Source organism: Gnatocerus cornutus, chromosome 2 (genome assembly GCF_029298725.1).
Source record: "Gnatocerus cornutus isolate USDA-ARS CGAHR chromosome 2, icGnaCorn1.1, whole genome shotgun sequence".
NCBI lineage: Eukaryota > Metazoa > Arthropoda > Insecta > Coleoptera > Tenebrionidae > Gnatocerus > Gnatocerus cornutus.
In genome coordinates, this window is record NC_142234.1 from 4,250,056 (window position 1) to 4,273,865 (window position 23,810).

A 23,810-nucleotide genomic window follows, 5' to 3' on the forward strand; every position below is an offset into this window, starting at 1 on the left:
TTTTACATAATGAAGAAACTGAAGTTGGGTCATGACTGGCAAAATGAGTTCGCTGGAATCTCTAATATGTGTTTATTGTAATTATGTAAGAAAGGGTTTATTTTTGTAGGAGCGCACAATACAGGGTGGACTCTTCACCACAACATCAGCTAGCGTTGAAAATTGTAATTCTGCAAAAATAAATTCAAAATTCTAATGGGGCAAAACCCCCCGGACTCTCGTTATTAATTTAACTATGTTCTGTTAAATTTGAAAATTTCATTTATTATTCTGCATGTAAACAATTCACATTTTAAAAATGAGGTGTTGCAAAAATTAATTTGTTTAAAATGTGTAATTCACTGAAAATATCCCAACTTTGTCTCGATTGGTTGGTAAGTGACTTTTTTCGATTTGCTCGAATCACACACAACAAAAGTTACTTCAAGTTATTACGGAAAATGGTCAAATGTTGCCTTCTTTTAGAGAATTCATAGTCATCAGCATCACAACTCACACGTAAATTCAGTTTTACTTGTAAACTTCATCAGAACACTTTTAAAGAATCCACTTGGAAAGAATAATAAAAGTCCTAACTCAAATAATTTGAACAATTCGACACTGTAAAACGATTCCGACGAGACTCCGATAAAGACATTTTTGCTAGTTATTTTTTAACTTTTTTATTGCCCACTTTGCAATTCACTTCAATTTTTTCTTTTTCTTTGAACATTTCTAATTTCTAAGATTTTGATCCTCTCAACAATTCAGATTTTTTTACATTTTTTGGAATTTGGATCGACTTAATCTAAGCAGCTCTTTGACTCTCTAGGATTCTCTATAATAATTCTCCAAGACTATTAAGCCTCATTTCCACGGTCCGTTCTAGAGAGAACAGAATTTGATTTACGATGGAATTTGAGTTATTGCACCATATTTTGCGGTCAGAAAATTTGCAAATCCTATTGCACCCTTGGTTTACAATCCTCTGTTCCGATTCGGGCGGACAAGCTGGTTGAAACGCCGAACCACCACACGGACTACTACATTTGATAATAACCAACAGGTTTAATTACTCCAATTCTTTTAATTTGAACACTAATTTTTTATCATAATGTTAATCAGGTAAATAACACATATAAATGTGGATTAATTTTAATAAATATGCTGATAAATGTAGATGAACATACTTATTTCCTGCATTGAAATGTACAGAATCATTGTATGAAAACAGGCGCGAATGAATGCAGGTAGGTACGTTTCTTATCTCTGTGAGTGGATTTACCCTTTTGAAATAACCGACAGGTCTGTATTTTTGTGGATTTGGTCAGTTATTACCTGAGGATTTGAATTTTTAATTTTGTTCTATGAATTAAATTTTCTGAATATTAGTGAAAGTTAACATACCAGACATATCCACGAACTAAGTAACTTGAAATATAAATAAAATAAAATAAATTTATAAACATTCTGTACTGGTTTAAATGCACGAACCATCTTGTCTGTTCGACGGACATTTCAACGCAGAACCAAGACAGAACGCACCGGACAGTTCAACACAGAACGCACAGAATAATTGAAATTAGCCGCTCCTTTGGAGAAAACTTCCAATAAACAATGCATTTCAGAATTTTTGTATAATTAATCTCGTTAAATAGGAATAAAAAAATGTTACTGTATTTCAATTGATTATTCCTGACATTATTTTACTGGTGGAGAAGTTATTTTAACATCAAGCTAAATATTGCAATGAAATATACAAAATTATTGTATGAAAACAGGCGTGAATGGATACAGGTATGTAGGTTTCTTATCTCTGTGAGAGGATTTACCCTTTTGAAGAAACCGACAGGTAGTATTTTTGTGGATTTGGTCCGACTTATTACCTGAAGATTTGAATTTTTAATTTTGTTTTCTGACTTTCTGACTTACCACGGTTTATATAAGAATTTACCTACAATATAAAGTTTACTGCTTTAATTGAACGAACTATCTTGTCTGTTCGACATCGGTTCGGCGGACATTTCAACACAGAACAAAACACAGAACGCACAGTAATAAAATTGGCCGCATAGAATGAACCTAACTTATGAAATTATTTTGTACGTTCGAAAAACAGGGATTTTTGTATGCTTGGTCTGCGTTCTATGAATTGAATCTTTTGGATTTTGGTCAGAGATATTACCTGAAGATTTAAATTTTTAATTTTGTTCTATGAATTAAATTTTCTGAATATTAGTCAAAATTACCATAGCTGACATATCCACGTAATAAGTAACTTGAAGTATAAATAAAATGAAACAAATTTAAGAACATTCTGTACTAGTTCAACTGAACGAACGAACCATCTTGTCTGTTCGACATCGGTTCGGCGGACATTTCAACACAGAACCAAGACAGAACGCACCGGACAGTTCGACAGAGAACCGAGACGAAACGCAGAGAACCTAATTAATTTTTTTTAATTGCACTTCATGATTGCTGACAATTGATTGGTAAAAATGAAAGTTATTTAACATCAAATAGTAGCTGCAGTTTTCAGATTATTACTTTTGAAATGGCCAAAAAAAAGTTCAAATGATAAGATCTAAGGTCATTCTCAAATATCAAACGTAACGTATTTGATCAGTGGCTATTTAATTCTCCTAAAAATTATAACACGTCGGACGAACAAGTTGGTTCTGTCCGTTCTGTCTTGGTTTTGTATTGAAATGTCCGTCGAACCGATGTCGAACAGACAAGATGATTCGTTGAGTTGAACTAGTACAGAATTTATTTAATTTCATTGATCCTTCAAGTTTCTTATTTCGTAGATATGTTGTGTAAGTAAATTCTACTAAAATCTATTTAGCAGATTTAATTTACAGGATCAAATAAAAAATTTAACTCTCCAGGTAATAAACCCAACTAAATCCATAAGAATATAGAGGCCTGTCAATTACTTCAAAAGGGTTAATCCACTTACATAGATAAGAAACCTACCTGTATTTATCCACCTTTTTCCATACAATGATTCTGTAAATTACAATGCAGGAAATAAATATATTCATCTGCATTTATCGCCATCTTTATTAAAATGAATCCACATTTATATAAGTTAACCTTAAACATTATGATAAAAAATTAGTGTTTAAATTAAAAGACTTGGAGTAATTAAAACTGTTTGGTTACGATCAAATGTAGCAGTCCGTGTGGTGGTTCGGCGTTTCAACCAGCTTGTCCGCCCGAATCGGAACAGAGGATTGTAAACCAAGGGTGCAATAGGATTTGCAAATTTTCTGACCGCAAAATATGGTGCAATAACTCAAATTCCATCGTAAATCAAATTCTGTTCTCTCTAGAACGGACCGTGGAAATGAGGCTTTAGCGACGTCGGCTCACCCTAGCATCTGCAACTTTGTTGGCTCTGCTTGTATTATTAGAATAGCATTGTCAGAATATTAAAAAAATATATAGTGTGATTGTAAAGTGATTCAGACGTGACCCGATTTTTTACTGATCTATTAAAATCGAATTAATTAATTTAAGTAAATAAAATTAAGAAAATTTAAAGTAAAACATAATCTAATCGTGTAGGTACATTTTAGGTTAAGTAGTACCGTCCGGATTCCTAGTTGATCTGCTAATAAAAGCTAAAAATGAAGTTTTGGTTTTCCTGATTTTAGAATTCAAATAGATTTTTTATTCAAACAAATAAGTAGTACCGCTTGAATTAATGGCTATCTATACATTTAATACAGTTTTTTTTACAACAAAATCTTAGAATTTACAACAAAACAACTGACGTGGTCCATATTTAATCAATAAGTTTTTTATAAATAACCACAAAACCCTCTAAACGCTGTTTCACATTTTCACATGGGTTCGCAAAATGTAAACCGCGTAATTATTGCGATTTCTGACCACTATGAACGGTGGCGTCGATTTCGCTACCCACCACTCTGCATGTTCCCAATAGATTTCTCTGTAATTTATCCGATTCTTGTAAGTTTCTAGAATTTTTTATGAATTTTTTTATGATTCCTTGGAATTTTAAATTGTCTGGTATTCTTTACAAGTTTAAGATCCTTTGGAGTTTTGCGACTTTTTCGATTAATTCTGTTCTTTCCTCTTGTTTTAGAACTGTAACGTTTTCTTTCTACATTTCAGTTCTAATAGATTCTCATATTAAACTCTTCAGATTTTGGATTTGTTTTATTACTTTATAAATTTATAAAAAAGCTGAAAATCTCAACGAAAATTGTAAACAATAAGTATTTATAATCTAAAATGCACTAATAAAATGGTCTTTATTAACTTATTCGAGACCGATAAAGTACTCTATTACCCTCTAGAACTCATAAAAAATTTATGTTACAGACATAGCTTTAGAAATGCTCTGAAATTTGTCTCTATTGTCACTTCTGTCAAATTTTTAATGCTTTAATTGCGACCAACAGAGGCTTTGGATAAAATCTAGTATTTCATTCGAGTGTAATAGTATTCACTCCAAAAATCTTATTTTTTTGATCTACGATTTGAAGAATTACTGATTTGTTGTCGTGGATAATTTACCTCCTTACTCTTATATGTAGTATCTATTATGGTAGTGGATTATTTTACATCTTACTTACGAAAGGCATAATTAACATACGAGGCAACAAAGATTCCTGTTGTCAAACAAAATTAAACTTAATTAAACTATTTCAACGTTAAAAATGCAATTTTAATTACCTTTTTAACGGGTAACTGTATTCAAAAGGTTTACCATCAGGTTAAATTGGATCCTTCTTGCCGTTTAAGAATAAATCCATTTTACCATTGAAAGTGGTAATTTTTTTGAAACGATTTAGTGGTAATTGCTTTTGTGCACCCGCACTGAAACTGTTTTTTGACAAGTTTTAATAATTGCTACACATTTAACGGTTTCTATGTCAAAAACTATGACTGAAACAAATGTCAAAAATGTCCAAAACTGACCTTGATTTCATAGCCGGAGATGATTTTGTAGTTTTTGGAAATGTTGGCTTTGTTTTTGCCCTTTATTTTGAAAATTGGACTTTTTGTACGGTTGATTTTCAGAGAACGCTTGTTATTATTGCCATTTTATAAGATAAAAGTAATTTGAAATAATTGAAATTTAAATTAAGACGAATAAAATTAACCTTTTTAACAAAAGAGTGTCGTCTACAATGCCTAATCATTCTTTACCTCTTCAGTTACCATCTTGGTTTTAAATTTCATTTAAATCCGTTTATAATTATGAACTCGAAAGTCTTAGATGAGCCATCCTGAATAACTATAACATTGGATAAGAGAATAAAACACGTTTTAAAATCAAATTCTAAAAAAATTAGAAAACAACGTTTAAAAACAAAAATCAAAAGTTGGTAAGTAAGGAAAGACGCAAATTTTATGGATTTTAAAAATATCTATTAACATATAATTTCTTCTAATTTATAAAAATGGAAAAGAAATATGTTCTTATATTCTGAAAGATCCAAACAATCTGAAAGTTAACAAAATGCATTTTCTTAAAAAAAAAATTAGCCAAAATTATTTGAAAACTACTATTGTTAAAACAATTGTATTACTTTAATCAAACCATAAAACCAAAGTATGTAAAAAATATCACTGAATACCTCGTTTTATTTCCTATTCAAGACAGATTTTTAGTTAACAAAAAATTTACCAATGGTATTTAATTACCCGAGGCGACACTACGCTACCATTCCATCTGATCCAGTAAATATTTTTTAGTTTTAATGTATACCTATTAATATTATTAATTTACCTACATGCTATTTAACAAATTGTTTTTCACATTGTTGATAACAAGGCATACATTTTTCGATAATTGGAAAGTTACATAAATAACTATGATAAATTATGATTATGAAATGCATGTTTTTCTTGCTTTACTGATTATTTAAAAGGAGTTAATTATTATTTATTTTTGTAAATAGCCATTTAAGAAAAACACTTACAATTGTGTTGACAAACTATTGTAAAATATGATTTTTGTGTTGCGCGTTGTTTATTCAAACAATTTGTGTTGCTTCCGTATTACACTTTCAAATTTAGTGCCTATACCGTTCGTTACACATAGTTAAATTAATAGTTATTAATAATCTTTGTTTTGAGTATAAAATAGATAAGCTAATTATATAGTAGTTAAAAAACACGAGTGCTACACAAACAATCTTGAATAAATTTAACAGTGAAAATATAATTTAGGATAGGCAGCGAAATATTTCCCGTTTCAGAATTTTGTATAATTTAGTCCTAGTTATGTATGAATGTATTGTTAAAAAGGCTATTTGTTCCTAGTCCCATAAATTTCGTCCATTTAATTAGTAATAATTTATCGTCATGCCATCTGATTATTACCTTCAAGAATTCTTAGATTAACACACAAGGAAACGTACAACACGTACATTACTCGACCATAATAATTTTAAAAGAGGGTTATTTAAATAATGCAATTAAACTCAACCATTAAAATAAAACTGCCGTCGTCGCGGCCGCACCAACATTTTCTGCGAACTTGAGCGTCCGCAAGCAACAATGGCGTTCCCTCTTTTAATTATATAATCCGAGATAAAATCAAAGTACTCACATATCTGAAATGATTGACGCTTAATTATTTTAATTTATAAGATGATTACTATGGAAATGATACTTTATTACTTCGGTCGTACGAACATTTAATACATATACGCCAACATTCAATTAATGTTGTTAAAATTCATGGGAACAAGAGATAAAAAAGTGTCATAACATCTAATTTTGGTTCTGTTTAATTGTCGATTATTATATATGCGCACTAATGTATTCCGACTATTTAATTGCTTTTTATGCAAATTCTTTTAATTAATTTTAATGCAGACATGTGTTAGTGTAACGTCTTGGGGCTTTACACTGCATTGAAGCATTTTGCTGCTTTTGCTTATCGCTAACGTTAACAAGTTTGCCTTAGATTGCATATTTATGATGAGGGATTCGCATTTTTCAAATGAAATATCTGCATCCAATGCAAAAAGTGTTTTTACTAAAAAAATACTGGGAAAACGGAGCAGTTGCCACCAACATAATACAGGTATGACCAGAAATTCGAAGCGACAATGACAACAGCAGAAATTTTCTTAAGCGAGATTAAGAAATACAAGAAAAGTTGCTTTAGGCATACCATATGATTAAAAAAATTCAATTTAGTTATCCTTGAAACACAAAATCAATGAAAACGTAGGGCTTGGTTTAAATTAGACGTTTGACAGTTGCTGTCAGTTGGAGGTAGCATAACGTCACCTACAGCGTTGAAGAATCGATTTCTGTTACTAGAAGCATTTAAATAAAGTTTCCTACAAATGGTACTTTCATGTATTTTGGACAATTTGTAAATACACAATGATAGTGGCTTTGACAAACTTTCGAGTTTCGACGGTCTAGTTCAAACCAAGCCTTACCAGTTCATTGTTTTTTTTAAAGGATAACTAAATTTTTTATATTTTATTTCTGCTCGAATTATTTCCGAAATTTTTGTTGACCCGTTGACATTAGTATTGCGCGGAAAAAGATGAGTTGCGTTTCTAATAGGTCTATTCTATAGGTAACATAATTTTTTTTTATTCATCTGCTGCAGTTTCTGCTGTAGACTTCTGAAATTTGTCACAATTAGTGACTTTTCCAAATGTGATTGCTGTTGCCTTAAAATTAAAAGCTTTAACTTTTTTTTGAAATTCTTGTTTCATGTTGATTAATAAATTATTATAATTTTTTAGCAACGGCTTTCTAAAAATTTTATTTTTGTAGATATACAGGATCCGGTAACACTTGTATCCACCCCCAAAATCGTCTTTAAATTAAAGGTTTGAAAATTTGCATACGGTAATAGTTGACTAAGCCTTTAAAATGTAATTTTTAGCTAATTGTAAGAGTTTGTGAAATCAACCGATATATATTTTTTTTCAATACCTATAAGTGTGTTAAAAATATCTCGTTAGTCAATTTAGATTTAATGCAAATTGTATTCAAAATTTCAGCAAATAATGCTGTTTTATCAAGTTGGTTTTCAATTTTATTACGTCAAAATTGGGAACTACGTTTACACCCATCAGTCAGCATCTTGAGCCACAAATGTCATCTATCTTTTGGTTCGCTTTAGATTGTAACAAAAGTCTTACTTGGTGAAATTGTCGCTTTGTCGATGTTAATTAACGATTTCTGATGTCCAAAAGGTGCAATACGAATGAAGTGACTTAAAAATTGATAATAAATATACTTCTTAGGCGTCGCGACGCTAAACGAACTCTAATAAAATAACAAATTTTGTCAATTATGCGTTTATGCTAATTTTCAAAACTTTATCTTTAAAATTAAAGACGATTTTGGGGGTGGACACAAGTGTTGCCGGCCACGTTTATTTTCTTCAGAAATTTTTGGTTTAATTTCCAAAATTAAAAAATTTAAATTTTGTATCTTTTGGTTGGGTGTCCACCCCCAAAATCGTCTTCAATTTTAAAGATAAAATTTAATTAATTTTTTTTTAATATAAATGAGTTAAAAATATCTCAGTTGTCATTTTAGATTCAATGCAAATTGTCTTCAAAATTTGAGAAAAAAATGCTGTTTTACCAAGTTAGTTTCCAATTTTATTACGTCAAAAGTGAGAACTACGTTTACACTCATCTGTCAACATCTTGTGTCACAAACGACATCTATCCTTTGGTTCGCTTTAGATTGTAACAAAAGTCTTACTTGGTGAAATTGTCGTCTTGTCTATGTTAATTAATGATTTCTGGTGTCCATAAAGTGCAACATGCCCGTGTTAATCAAAATTAACCTTTATAAGAGTGAATGAAGTGACTTGAGAAATTTTGGTGTAAACGTAGTTTGCCACTGCGCTGTCATAATTTTGAAAATTAACTTGATAAAACAGCGTTTTTTTCGCAAATTTTAAACACAATTTGCATTAGATTTAAAATAAAAACTCAGATATTTGTATCACAGTTACGTTGAAAAAATATTGAATTCGCGAATTTTTCCGCAAAAACTCAAAAATCGCTAAAAATTATACTTCTTAGGCGTCGCGACGTCAACCAAACCGATGAGAAACAAATTTTTGCGTCAGCTTCAAGAGCTTTGTCAACTATGAGCGTATGCAAAGTTTCAAAATTTTAACTTTAAAATTAAAGACGATTTTAGGGGTGGACACAAGTGTTGCCAGACCCTGTATATTTTTGTAATTAAGCACGGTTAATAAGCAAGACTAAGTTAGTAATTCCCCCAAATTTAGTTGCTTTGACGTCAAAATTTCCAGATTTACAACCCTTAGTATTTTTTTTTCAGTTTCTAAATTTATGAAAAAAATAAATATTTCCAAAATCTGTTGTTTTCACTCTATAATTTTGAAATTTGGGAGTGTAAGTCAAAGTATGTTAAATAACCTCCTTAAATTAGTTACCACCCCTAATAAAAACAATTCATAGTTTGAGTTCATCCGAAAAATAAATAATTCCAAAAATAATTTAAAATTTGGTACAGTTAGTAACAAGATTCAAATAAGTGACCTACACAAATGTGATTGTTGTAACATTAAAATTACCAGAGTTACAAACTTTAATAAAATTGTTTGGAAATTTTCATTTCATAAATAAAAAATCCTAGCATGTATCCTGTTTGACTTACAATTTAAAAAAGAACACAAGTAATAAGCTGCTCAAAATATCTAACTTCCTCAAATTTAGTGGTGGCATTAAAACTACAAAAGTTACAGCCCTTAAGATATTTTTTCAAAAATCTATGGTTTAACTTTAAAATAAAATTTTAATATTTTGTCGTTTCTGATTTATGTATAATTTGAAATTAGGTAGAGTTAATAAGCATGCAAATCTAATTTAGAAACTTCCAAATTTAGTTGCTTTGGCTTAAAAATTACTAGAAGTATAAGCTTCAATAGATTTTTTCTAAATTGCGGTTCATATTAATTTAGAATAAAAAATGCTATAGAAGTTAAAGAAGTTAGAACTTACACTTAAAATTATGCACGAATTGTTGAAAGACTTGCACGTGTTCACACAGCAGTGCTGTCACATTCTGAATGAATAAATTAAAATTACATTAGTCAGAAAATAATGAAAGCATTGAAACACGTGTAGTTCACATCCATTTCTTGACTAAAAGTGGATAAATAAAAGGACAGTTTCCCAACCAATTAAAACCACGAAAATATTAATCATCACCTATAAAACAACTATAAAAGATCATTTTGTACACCCACCCACCCAATCAAATTCACATTTTTCTTTTCTTTGTCGGTTTTCATTGGCCACCACAACGAACACCTGTAATTTATTTTATTATCACATAACACTCATACAAGAAAAATAAAAGAAGTTGATGTACCTAACCATTAAAAATATGGCAGACGTCGCCGGAGTCTCTAAAATTGCCATCAAACATAAAAATCACGGCCACAGGCGGCTCTCGATTATGTAATTTTATGAGTATCACACATTTTATTTTTATGATTGTTGATATAGTCAAACAAATTTTGTGATGGAGTCTAATAGGTAGGTACGTTTTTAATTACGGCAATATTTAAGACGAACATCATTTTATAATATTTTATTATCATTATCGCTGTTCCAGTCTTTATGTCTATTGAGTCATAAAAAATAAATAAAGATGAACAATGTGGTTGAAAGGTGGTTATTAAACAAACACTCGGTATTTATTACCGATATTTGAGTAATTTACGAGATTTTAAATATGGTGAATCTTGTAGGTACAATGTTAAAGAAAACGAACACCCGGTATTTATGACTCCGCAGCTCTCACGCAGGTGACCCGTATACACTGTTGGGTCGCAATTTTTCTCAATTTAACGGAAAGGAGTCATGAAAACACGAGAATTATGTCGAATTTATAGCCGCCTATTGTTTTCATCGTCACAATATAATTTCAATTACTTAGAACGAATAAGGGGCTATTGTTTTTGGCAAACTAACAACTCTCGTTATATTTGACAAGGTTAAAAAGTTAGTTTATGTGACATTAAGCGCACGTACGAACTGATTGAATGAATTTCTGGACCACCCGATAAATCATGTTTAATGCGACATTTTATAGATTTTGACCCTCGCGGAATTTCGAGCTAATTAAAAATACCATATTTTAGAATGTTTACCGGCTTTTTTAACTAAGACTTTCCCACACGTGAACACACGTGTTTTGTGGAAGAATTGACGCAATTAACCGACTTCCGGAGTGGACAGGTCTATATCCCTTGCATGCCAACTTAAAATAATCAGTGGACACCTGCGCTTCTTTAACTTGGAATATCCACTTAGGCCACTTAGTTGAACCCTTTTAACGACGAAATAATGGCTGGATAATCGTTAGATTAGACGCGTTATGGTTTCACTAAATTAAAACGGGCAATGCCTTTTTATTTGCCACTTTTTAGATGCCATTTCAAAAATTTAGGATTTCACCAGAAAAATGTGCGCTGGACTCAAAATCATCATTTCTAGAGATCTTGTTGTTGTATTGCTCAGTGGCACACTAAGAACAGCTCTCCCACATTATTGGATTCAATTAAGTTTCGTCGTAAAAAATGCGTGCAAATCAAAGAGAAAATTTTTTCTAAAATTTCTCTTTCTCCTTCCAAAATTTACAGATTTTACGCATGCCAAAAGAAGTAAAGCCTCGAAATGTAACTTATTGGGAGAACAGTTCAGCAATGTTGCCATTATTCTAATTTTATTTTGGTCCTACTGTAAAAACAGAGATTCTGGCATTTTTTTTGTACTCTGGAGGACCACAATTACTCCCTTTTAAGGTGCGGACATTTTGTATGTATCTAAAAAAAATTTTTTTAGTCTAAAATTGACACTGGTCAATTAAAGATTTAAAAATAGTAAAATCTGCTGAAGATTATTATTTTGCTTGCATTTTTATTGGTTCAATTGTGCCAATGCTAGCGCACATTTGCAATACACCTATAACACTTTTAACAATTAGAATAAATTAAAACAGATGTGATAGGATAACTTTCACGTTGTGTCAAAATTTGAAGAGATTACTTGATGTAAAAATGTCTTTGTTAAAGGTTGACCATTGGCCAAAGTGTCAGGAACAACAAAAATGATTTGTGTCTTGGCTTTATTTATGATTTACTACGAATTTAGACAACATCAAGTTTTTCTGTTTGTTGTTCAGTTCATTCACAGTCCACTTAGATAAGAAGTAAATTTTTATTTACAGATTCTTTAGAACGAGGGCATACAGCACTTGACAAATACATCGCACATTCCACTTAGTTTTTCTTCTTTTACCTTCTTTCCGGTATTCGTTACATAATTCTCGCCTTGCAATTTTAATTTATTAAGGGATTGAAAGTTTTTTTTATCAAATGTGGGCGATATTATTTAGAATTATTTTATTACAGCATCTAATTTTTCAAATTTTTGCCTTTTAGATCGGTTTCTATGTTAAGTCTGTATTTACTATAACTTATTTTATAATTTTAAATATTTATTGTAAAACTGTTTGGATTTTTACAAAATTGACTATTTTAAAGACCTGAAACTTCTAAAAAAACAGCAGAATTTACGCAAACACGGAAGCCAAAAAACGGACTATTGCATATTTAAAAGGGAAATTTTTTGTTTACTCTTTTAAATTTTCTTAGAAGCAATTGGGAATTGTTTAAAAAACAAGTCACACGCTGACTGTCTTGTTTATATTGTTTACCTCGTATTGTACTTCAGCTGAGGTTTTAGGTTATATTTTTTTTATTATAGCTAACACGAATTTTACTTCCAAATAAAAATTTAGATATCGAGAATTCAGGGCAATGAATGGATGGACGAAAAACATGTTCACTTTAAAAGAATAAATAGAGTTACACCGAGTTCAAGAATGTGATAATTTAAGTGTTTAACAATTAATAACTCAATTTAAATATGAAAAAAAAAATAAAAATCAGTTTAACGAAAAATTATTACGGAAAATTTGTGCTACCAAGAACGAAGAAGTAATTAAACTAGTTATATGTATCAGGTCTACTTTTATAATTGGAAACCAAATTTATCGCCGAACGTTTTGAACATCAAAATTTGAAAGCTTCAAATTGTTGGCCGGAAATTTTTTGCGGAAGACTTGTCAATGCTTTCAGAAAAAAATGTATAAAACGGAAAACTGCTTAAACGTAAACATCGGACTGCAATTCCTTTTTATACAGGTTTCACTGTAGTTTGGAACATTACTTGAACAAATTTGGTACCCGAGCTTGTGAATTCGCGTTGCGACAAAGGAATGCCTTTGTTTTAATAATTTCGGCTAATTTTATGTTTGTTTGTTTTTTGTTTTATTAAATAATTGGTTTGTTGTTGCTTTTATATTTTTTGTTTTTCTTTTTTATATTATTATTTTTTATCATTATTTTTTCTATATCGCTGTCTCCAATGTCTACTCTTTCTGAGCTGTAGTGCAACTAATAAAATGCTATGCTAAAAAGATAAGATAATAAGATTACAGCAGAGAAACTAAACAGCAAACCTAGAATGCTCTGGGTAAATCGCCGCCTTAAGCTCTCTAAATTTTATTATTTTAGCTTCTAAAGCACTAAAGCACATCAAGAAAAAAAATCGTAAAAATATTATTTTTATTTTTTTTTGTCAATTTTTTTTTAATTTTTTAGAGTTACTAAGCTTGTCAAGAGTAGTAATATCTCCAAATTTTGCATACAAAGTACCTACTAAAGTTAAGTTGTAAAATTTTGGTTCGTTTTCAATATTTTTTCAATTTTTTTTATCTAAATTTGTGTAATTTTTCAAATTGAAAATTTTTAGTTCGCTATCTGATTCATGGTTAAGCACAAGTAATAAATGTGTCTATTGCTGTGACAAGTTCAATTTTTTTTGATAGAAAATAGCGTTGCAATTACTTAAATTTTTGTAAAATTCTATTCTTGTCCTAAAATTTTACTTTTTTTAAAAACAGGTACTAAAAAAGTCCAAAGAAACGAGACCTCCAGATTTAATTGCTTTAGAGTTAAAAGTGACAGCAGATTTGTAAAATTTGTAGTTCGTCCAAAAAAATTAATTATTCAAAGTGTTGTAATTATCAATGTGTCAATGTAACAAACAATACAAAAAAGTAAAAGTAAACTGAGTATAAATTTGCTTTCATTGAGCATAAATGTTTCATAAATTGTCCATTCATTGAATTAATTGAAACAATTTTACCACAAAGTGTTACTATAAAAACAAAGCTGTTGACAGACTTCCTTGCTTTTTATTTACCTCCAAATGATTTCTCCTAGCAGCGATCTAAATTAATTAAGCTTGTTTTTTCCTCTCCCGACAGTTTTGTAACCATAAAAATAATAACAGTCTTAAATATCGCACCTGTCACAGCATAAATTAATGAAGTTGTGTTTTGTAGCAAGTCATTACATATCCCGTAGGCATATTTGTAAAAAGATTCGAATCAATATTCCACGTACAAAATGGAAACGAAAGTCGAAACACGCGCCACTGTTCAACCACGCAGATTGTGTTCTATTGTCCCATCTGTCATACTTAGGTAATTCCATATGCATATCGTGCAACTCCAACATAATCGAACATAAACTGCGGGACTGTCACGTTTTCTTTAATTAGTCATCGGGAGACAGCTCGTCTGATGGGTTTTAGATTATATAAACGCACATGGCGATTTACTAAATATGATTGGTGAGTTGCGGTATTGCTTTCGGCGGCTTTGAAAGCAACTTAACCACCTTTAACAGGCGACGTGTGGCACGAAAGGAACGCAGCCACGCTAGCAAATCAAAAATCGAAAGCCTAGAAAATAGAAATAATGTTGAAGAAGAAAACCAAAGGATAGAAAATTTCAAAACAGAAGGAAGAAGAGTGGAAGAAAAACAAACTAAAGAAGCATCAACAGGAACAAGAAAGTGAAAAACATTGAAAAAACATCCTGGAACAAGTTCAAATAAAAATGGAAGAGAACATGAAAACGCTTAGATGAAACAGCTGGAACAAAAACACAAAAAGTGACTTGAACGATTGCTAACTTTGCTCTCGCCATAAAAATTAAAATTTGTGAAAATTTAAGTAAAATGCTGTTGAAACGCCATCCCGTTTTTTTCATGGCGCAATTGACACCTACGAGAAATGCATTGTGCATTGTAAGGTGTAGCCCCATCTTGTTGAAAAAAAACTTGTTCTTTCTGTTATTTGCTGTTTTTTGAAATTACAATAACGATATTGTATTATTTGACACCACGCACCTAGATTTTACTAACATTTATTGCCTAATTTTTTTCATTTTTAATATTTTTTTTAAATTTTTTTTGTAAAAGTAGAACATATTACACATTTATGAATTAAGAAAATTAATATCTTCCAACTTATAAAAAAAAATATAGGTGCCAATTTAAAATAAGAAAGTTGAGTATCGCCCAAAAGATATTAAGACATTTAGAAAATTTTTAAAATCATCAGTTTATAGTAAATTAAAAACCATTTAATTTGTTTTTTAAATTTTTAAAATCGGTTCATAAATAAAAATTCTACAACGCCTGCCGTTTTAAAAAAATCACCCTGCATCTACAGTATAAAAATTTGAAACAGTTTAAAAAAGGATTCGTGTAATGTCCTTAAGCTACGGTTCTAAAATTAAGAAAACTGAAAGCAAAAATTTTACAAGAAGTTGAAAGATTTGCAAAGTGTGCTCTCGGCATAAAAATTGAAATTTGTAAAAATCCTCTTAGATCTACAATTCCAAAATTTTCGACAGATTATAAAGGAGTTTCGAGTAATAGTCTCCGAAAATTCCAAAGTTAAAGTTCTAAAATTGACAAGCAGATTTTACAAGAAGTTAAACGATTGTACACTTTGCTCTCATCATAAAATAAAAATTTGAAAAATCCTCTCCTACATTTATAAAATGTAGAATAGTTAATAAGGACGTTTCAATTAATATTCTCTATAAATTCCTAAATTACAGTTCTAAAATTGACAGAACCAAAAGCAACAATTTTCCAAGAAGTTGAAAAATTGCAAATTTTGCTCTCGCCGTAAAGATTAAAATTAGTAAAAATCCTCACCTTGGACGTTCAAATTCAAAATTTAAAACGATTGATAAGGTTTCTTGTAATATCCTCAGGAAATTCCAGTTATAGTTTTAAAATTGACAGAACTACAAGCAGATTTTGCAAAGAGAAGAAGAAGATTTCAAATTTTGTTTTTGTATTAAAATCAAAATGTGCAAAAATTTTCTCTTTGGATCTACAATATCAAAATTTGAAACAGTTGAAAAGAGGTTTCGTGTAATGTCCTAAAGCTACGGTTTTAAAATTGGCAAAACTAAAAGCAAAAATTTTACAAGAAGTTGAATGATTTGCTCTCGACATAAAAAATGAAATTTGTAAAAATCCTCTTAGACCGACAGTTCCAAATTTGGGACAGGATATAAAAGGGTTTTGAGTAATAGTCTCCGAAAATTCTAAAGTTAAAGTTCTAAAATTGACAGAACTACAAGCTGATTACAAGAAGTTAAAGAATTGCAAACTTTGCTCCCATCGTCAAATTAAAATTTGGAAAAATCCTCTCCTAAATACATTTCTAAAATGTAGAATAGTTAATAAGAAGGTTTTGATTTATATTCTCTACAAATTCCAAAATTACAGTTCTAAAATTGACAGAACTACAAGCAAAAATTTTCCAAGAAGTTGAAAAATTGCAAATTTTGCTCTCGCCATAAATATTACAATTAGTAAAAATCCTCTCCTTGGACCTTTAAATGCAAAATTTAAAACGATTGATAAGGAGGTTTTTGTAATATCCTCAGAAAATTCCAAAGTTATAGTTCTAAAATGACAGAACTATAAGCAGATTTTACAAGGAGTTAAAAATTACAAACATTGCTTTCGTCATAAAATTAAAGTTTGTAAAAATCTTCTCCTTTGACCTACATTTCTAAAATTTGGAACAGTTGATAAAGAGGCCTCAAGTAATATCGTCCGTAAATTCCAAATTTACAGTCCTAAAGTTGACATAACTAGAAAATCTTTCAAGACGGTGTTGCGCTTTTGACGGAACCGGAGGATTTTCCAAGAAGCTGAACGATTCAAATTTTTTCTTTTGTCATAAAATTTAAAATTCGTATAAATCCCTTTCTTGGATAGATGATTCCAAAATTTAAAACAGTTTATAAAGAAGTCTTGTGTAATATCTTCCGTTAATGTAAATTTCAAATTTTTGGTCCTAAAATTAAAAAAAAAACAGAAGATTTACAAGAAATTGACAAATTGCAACTTAAAAAAATCACTTGATAAGAAAGTCTCCGTAAATTTTAAAGTTACAGTTCTAAAATTAACAAAACAAGAAGATTTTGAATCATCAGAACTCCTATAAATTCATTTTTTTATTGTTATCAACATTAATCAATAAATTAGAATTGAAAAACAATTATATTGATTTGACCGTTTCTATGAAAACTAAATGGCCAGCAAAAGCAAGACTGCAAGACAAGAGTCCCACTAAAAGATAAAATACGACCAAAATAGTTAGGACAAGTGAGGGTAAGAGGCAGGAAACCGAAGAAACGCAACGATTCGCACGTTGATTAAATAAATGAAAGAGAAAACCTGTAAATAAACGTACTCATTATGTAATGCAAATTGTCATTTAAACACTCATTCTAACACCAAAAATGCATCATTTGCCCGAAGAAAGTTTAGTTCCAAATGAGGCCGAATTTTAACTAAATACCACGACTGGAAAAACAAAGATCGACATTTGCTTAAATTATGTCTTTTCGTTTTTTTTAAAGGTGTCTATATTTATATCGCGCGTTATCTTATAAATTATAGATGAGATGTCGAAACAAGTTTTAAGAAGATATTAAATTAATATTCTTGTTTCCTCTTCGATAAGCGATTAATAAATTCTTATCTCTGACTATTGCTGTATGTTTATTTTAAGCGCATACATTAATACGAAAGTGCCAATATTTCTTTCATTAGCCAATTCATTTGCTTAATGTCCATACTCGAATCATAAATGTCGTCGTAAATAACAACGTTTTCATTTTCATATTTCTCACTAACTCACTAAATAATGGATCGTAAATTATTTGAATTTATTCGAAGACGTTCACTTTCGGCGCGCTTTTCGACTTTTCGGAAAGTGGAGCACGGGGAATTTTTCGATCATTTCCTTAATAATTTTATTTAATTGCATCTGAGAGCCTTCTGTCGTGTCCCGAATTCGGGGTCGCCTTCTGGCTGGTATTGTCTTTAATATTATATGAACAGTGCTGCATTCTTGATTAGAACACACATGTTGATTGTAAGATAACATGTTGGATTCCTACGGAATTATTTAGCATGCAACTTTAATTATTTTATTTTTTACGGCGATGACCTAGTGATACACTCTTCGTTTTCTATGCATGTTCAACACATTTCAGGAAATAGAAAATGTCGACTGAAAAAATTGTTAATTGTTGTAGATGTCGAGAGATATCGAACATGGATGGCAATTAGATTCTTTATTTTTGTTTATCAATCACCGTTGCGTGATTTTTCGATGTTGTTTATCGGAAATGGTGAACTACATCCTACGAGTTAATGGTTGCTGAGTAAATTAAAATCATTATTTTTAATTGGAGGGTGAAACGTCATGGACCAAGCGGGTTCTTTGGTGTGAACGTTATGTTTCGTCTGACACAGTTTGAAAAACTGGAACAATTACGACTTACATAACATTGTTTTATTACGTAAAATTATTGTCGACACTTGTCTTACAAATTCTCAACATTTCAAGAAGACTCTTCAGAATAATCTGAATATTTCCGCCGTGAAACTCGCACTATCGGATTCCATTTTACACGGCTCACGGAAGTCCCTTCTATTTTATAAATTATAACAACCTCACACACCAAAACCAACACTATAATTTGTCGTAGATATAATTGCAGCTTCTAATTACCTGCCAGTCATTACCGAAAACATTTACACGTGTTCATTTCAAGCAACAAAGTTAGCTACCTGTCACGAATTTTCTTAATTGCTTTTTAACATTTGTATAATAATAAATAGAGAAGTATAAAACGATGTTATCTGTTTGTAACCGTTTTCTAGTTCCAGGGAACTGCCGTTAATTTCAAGCAGTTTAAACGTTACATGGTACCTGTAATTACCAGTTTCGTCGTGTATTAAACTCTGAACTTGTTCTCAGTTTTGTGTGGGGTAATTCTAACCAACCAATTTTCTTTAGAGGGAAGTTTGGAGTGGAATTATTTTTGCTCAGTGAAATGCGGGCGATGTTCGCGTTTTAGGCAAGTTGGATGGAAACTGAAAAGCAGACAATTCCCTCTATAAAAATCCAAAGTTTTTACATTGCATTTGATCCTATTATAATGCACTTTAATAATTGCATGCACCCCAATGTGCATAATTACAATTTAATTAGCGCACTCAATTATTACATTTCTTACCGAAAACATCAATTTTACCAGATAAAATTATAAATAATGAAAAAAATATTAACGCTCCAAATAATATGAATTTAATGAGTTCAAAGTATTAGGGACACTAAAATGAAATAAAAACTTTAAAGACCCAAAGATAGAAAAATATGAAAGATCTGAAGAGCCTAATAAAAAACACAAACTCTTAATACAAGCGTAAGAAAAAAACAAAATCTAATGTATTCAAAGACCCTGAGAATAGAAAGAAAAAGATAAAATAGTTTTGAGGCTTTTAAAGAGTTTAACAAATTATTATTTACCTACGGAATGTAAATATTTAATTCTAAAAGCCTAGAATAGAGTCAGCATTTTATACACCTGAATTTGGGAATTCGGAAAAACCTAATCAATCAAGAAAAGGAAGAAAATATGGAAATAATAAAACCTAAAAAGTTCAAGTTGCTGCTATAAAAATTTGGTGAATCTAAAAAATAAGGATAATATATAGCAACCTACCTGAATTAAAATTTATTTTAAGTAAAATAACAAAGTTTTGAAAATGTCTCTAGACAACAAACCACGAAATACAATTAAGTAGTTGCTAAAATTTCAGTGAATTATAAGGGATCCTTAGCAGATGAGTTCAGAGAAGTCTAAAAAAGTCTAATTTACGCATATACTTATTTATTTTAGATGTTGATAAGTGTGCTGCAGGATCATACATATAAATAATAAATCTGTGAAAATTCGGAAGAATCGAATCTCTTACCGAATTCTAAAAGACTCTAGAGACTTTCAGAGCATCTCAGAAGTCTAAAAATTTGTAAAAAAATTATAAAAAATTTCATTAACTAAATTAAGTTTTCGAAAAATTCAAGAGACTGTATAGACATTCCTAAAATATTCTGGACCTTGCAGATTTCAAATAAATCCTATAATTATTAAAAAAGCGAGAAAAAACTTTTCTAAAAAAATATGTTTGTATGTAGTAGAAAGTTTTAGACAACTTTAGAAAATCCTGAAGAAAACTTGTGACAACTTTGGAAAGTCTTAAAAAAACGTTTCACGTTTCTTCAGACAGAGAATTTTAAAAACCTGGAGTTTTTTTTGGAAATCCTAAAAAACTTTGTGAAATCCTAAAAAAATTCCACAAAACTTCCAGAGCTTTCCAAGTAGCGCAAAGCTGTCCTACGTCCTGCAGATTGATTCATTATCATTGAAGAATCACAAAAATCCTTATAAAATCTTATAAAATCCTGGAGAATCCAAAAAGAATAGAAACCAATCTCAAGATTAAATATTAAACAAGTCAAGATTCATTTACATAGTATGCAGGAATCTGAATCGGCAATTTATCGTAAAATGTGCTCCAAATAGTATTTTAATTTTTTTTTGTCTATTGGGGTTCACCTGACTTCACATGAGCACATAACCATAATAACAATAATTGATAATTGCTTTGTATATTCTGTATGCACATTAATTGCATCCTCGAGATAATGTGTATCATCAAAATACGCGGCTACCTTTCTCAGACTTATTACAGTGATTACTGTTGTATTACCTATATTTTCCATACTTTGATCGCTGATTGTGAGCTTAAAGTTTCAGTTTCTAATTTCTTCATTAGTATTTTTATAATATTCTACCATTTGCAGGCTAAAGAGACGAAGAAATCTGATGCCTCTTGAAATAAAATCAATGAGCAAGATTTAAAATAGAAAATTAAAATCACTTAGAACGCATAAAGGGTGCACCTGACTATCCTAAAAATCAAATTTTATTAATTTTGTCTGACATAGGCACAGAACAATGTGTAACTTTCTAGCGAGGGAGTGGCACAAAAATGCTACGGCGGAAAATATTTTTTCATTTTCTAGTAATTTCGCAATATCGTTGTTAAAATGCGTCCTAAACCCTTTTTGCACTAAACTTTCGTTGACACATATCTACACCAAATAAAAACTGTACTTAAAGATTTTAACTACAAGACAAATTATAGGAAACAGCTAACACACTTTAATTTTTATTAATAATAATTTGGTATTAAAATCCAATAAAAATATCTCTTTCGATCGTAAAAAAACATGAGATTAAATAATAAATTTATACGAAATGTCACAATATTAGTCCTCTAAAAAATATTAGCATAGCATTTTGTCTGTAATTTATTGTCTTGGTGTGTCAAAATATAGATTTTGATATTGATGTAATCAAATCATTAAATCAAACAGTTTTAACAATTTTATTTGTACCCCTATTTTATTTTTAATTGTATTTTTTTTGTTCTTTATTCTCTCAAACACAAATAAAAAAATCGAGAATTGTGCAAAATTTCCTAAATCTGCAAAAGTCAAGATATGAGCTTGAAACTTTATTTTTGACGTTTTTATCACCTATTAATCACAAGGTAGTGTTTGACGTTGACATATCGCTGTAATTACCTTTTGAACAATTAGTTCATTTAAAAATAAATGTATGTAGGCTTATTTCATTACGTTTTTTCTTGTGTTATTCTGTCAAATCATTACAATGCAATTTTTTGATTAATGTGTTAAAAATTTATTTGCTTGAAATTTGATTCATTTTAAAAATTATTTCATAATTTGTCGTCAATTTATATGTTAATAAGAAAATAAAGCTTCTTACGTAGGTAGGGATTTTGTAGATTTCATTATTGTGTCTGTTTTCAAAAACAGCAATTACCAGCAATAATTTGTGCCCTTTTTATGTCAGTACACTTCGTCTTGTTGTTTTAGTTTCTTCACATGCAAGGAATAAATTCATCAACACGTAGTTTTTCAACGAGACATTTTATACATTCATTTCCATGTTAAAAGCTTAAATTTTCGACGCCGTCGTAGAAAGACAGTTTTACAACGTGCTGCGGTGAAGCGTCGTAAAATTTGTCAAAGATAATCACCGATTTGGACCAAATTTTGACCAAGCTTTACGCACCATGAAAGTTTCATACTGTTGAAATAGAATAAGAATGTTGTTGACAAGAATGAAATGTGTTGTTTGTACCTGATGTGAGAAATAGTCGTCGTGTCCCCCTAAACCTTCCTGATGAGTCCGCATGTCGTTCCTGCCCATTTCCCTGCCTAGCTCCTGCTCGATCTCTTGATGAATGGGCGGATTGAGTTCAGGATGCGCTGCAAGCTCCTGATGGTGTTGCTGGTGCGGCATGTTCAAATCTCCGGGCATTTCCTGGCCATGTCCCGAACACGACGCTTGCATCTCACCCATCCCCTGCAGTTCGCCCATCCCCACGCCCATCACCAAAGGGGATACGTGGGACTCCCAACCGTCCTCCATCTTGGCCGCCCACACTTTGATCGGCCCACTCGATTTGAATAACTTTATATGCGTAAGAACAATTAATTAATTATGCACCGAGGGACCGAAGCGATGTTGGTGGTCGATAACAACGCGTCAAAGCCGAAAATAAAACGCGCATTATTCGGAGGACGCGTCTTAAAACTTTTATTGGGACGCACCAAGAATGCCACAGGTGTTTGTTTTTATTGGGGGCTTTTTCGGGCCGAACGCACAGTCCTCATACTTGGCGCGATTAATTGCTTATTTATTATCCTCGGCGTCGTTAAACGCACTGATAACAGGATTTTAATCGTCGGGGGTTCACGAGATTCCGACACTGACACTCGGAGCGCGCTTTTTCACTCTCAGGTACCGAGCGCAAGTGTGTTTCGTATAGGTAGAAGGAAGGTTCACTGTAACAATGTGTGTGTGTTGGCAGGACAGCGGTGCCGTCGGCAGCGTGAGGAGACTGCGTGAGGTCGGTGGTGACCGCCCCCCTCTACCCCCACCGTGATGCACCGTGCCAACCCCCCGAACACTATTATAATTAGCTGCACGGTTTACAAGAGCAAGCCCCTCTATGAACGCGGCGATCGCGACGAGCTCCAGGTGAATGGGAATCTTGTCGTTCGGTGTCACCATCTCGAAAAACCGACGTGTTTCGACCGCAAAGCAAACATCTTCGAGGTTTGATATATTGGCTGGGTGAATGCTAATGTTGAGAAAGATATTATATTTTCATTGGGGTACTCGCCAACTTGACCACTCTTTTGTGCTACAATTTTAAACTAAAGGTAAACTAATTGTACGTACAAATTTTTGATTGCTTCAGGAAAAAATCAAGGATGAAAAATTACACTTTTCAAACTTCTAAAGTACAGATAAATTTCATCTCCAGCAAAAACGCACATTTCTATGAATTGTTCAATATTTTTCTATTCTGTAGGATTAAAGGTTTAAAGTGTGTAGATTTTCAGGTTGATTCTCAAAACCCAAAGTTTTTTGAAATTTGTGTTTTTAGGTTACTCCAAGTTTACTTAGAC

At 31.2% G+C, this 23,810-nt stretch overlaps 1 protein-coding gene across 1 annotated transcript in view; it reads right to left on the bottom strand.

Moving 5' to 3' along the window:
• Window positions 1–23,232, bottom strand: part of LOC148178198 (homeobox protein caupolican-like) — a 60,199-nt gene extending 36,967 nt beyond the window's left edge. Inside the window, exon 1 of the mRNA XM_088050908.1 lies at window positions 22,474–23,232. Within this exon, the coding sequence (XP_087907034.1) occupies window positions 22,474–22,764 (291 nt within the window). The 5' untranslated portion in view covers window positions 22,765–23,232. The remainder of the gene's footprint in view (window positions 1–22,473) is intronic.
• Window positions 23,233–23,810: the final 578 nt, after the last annotated feature.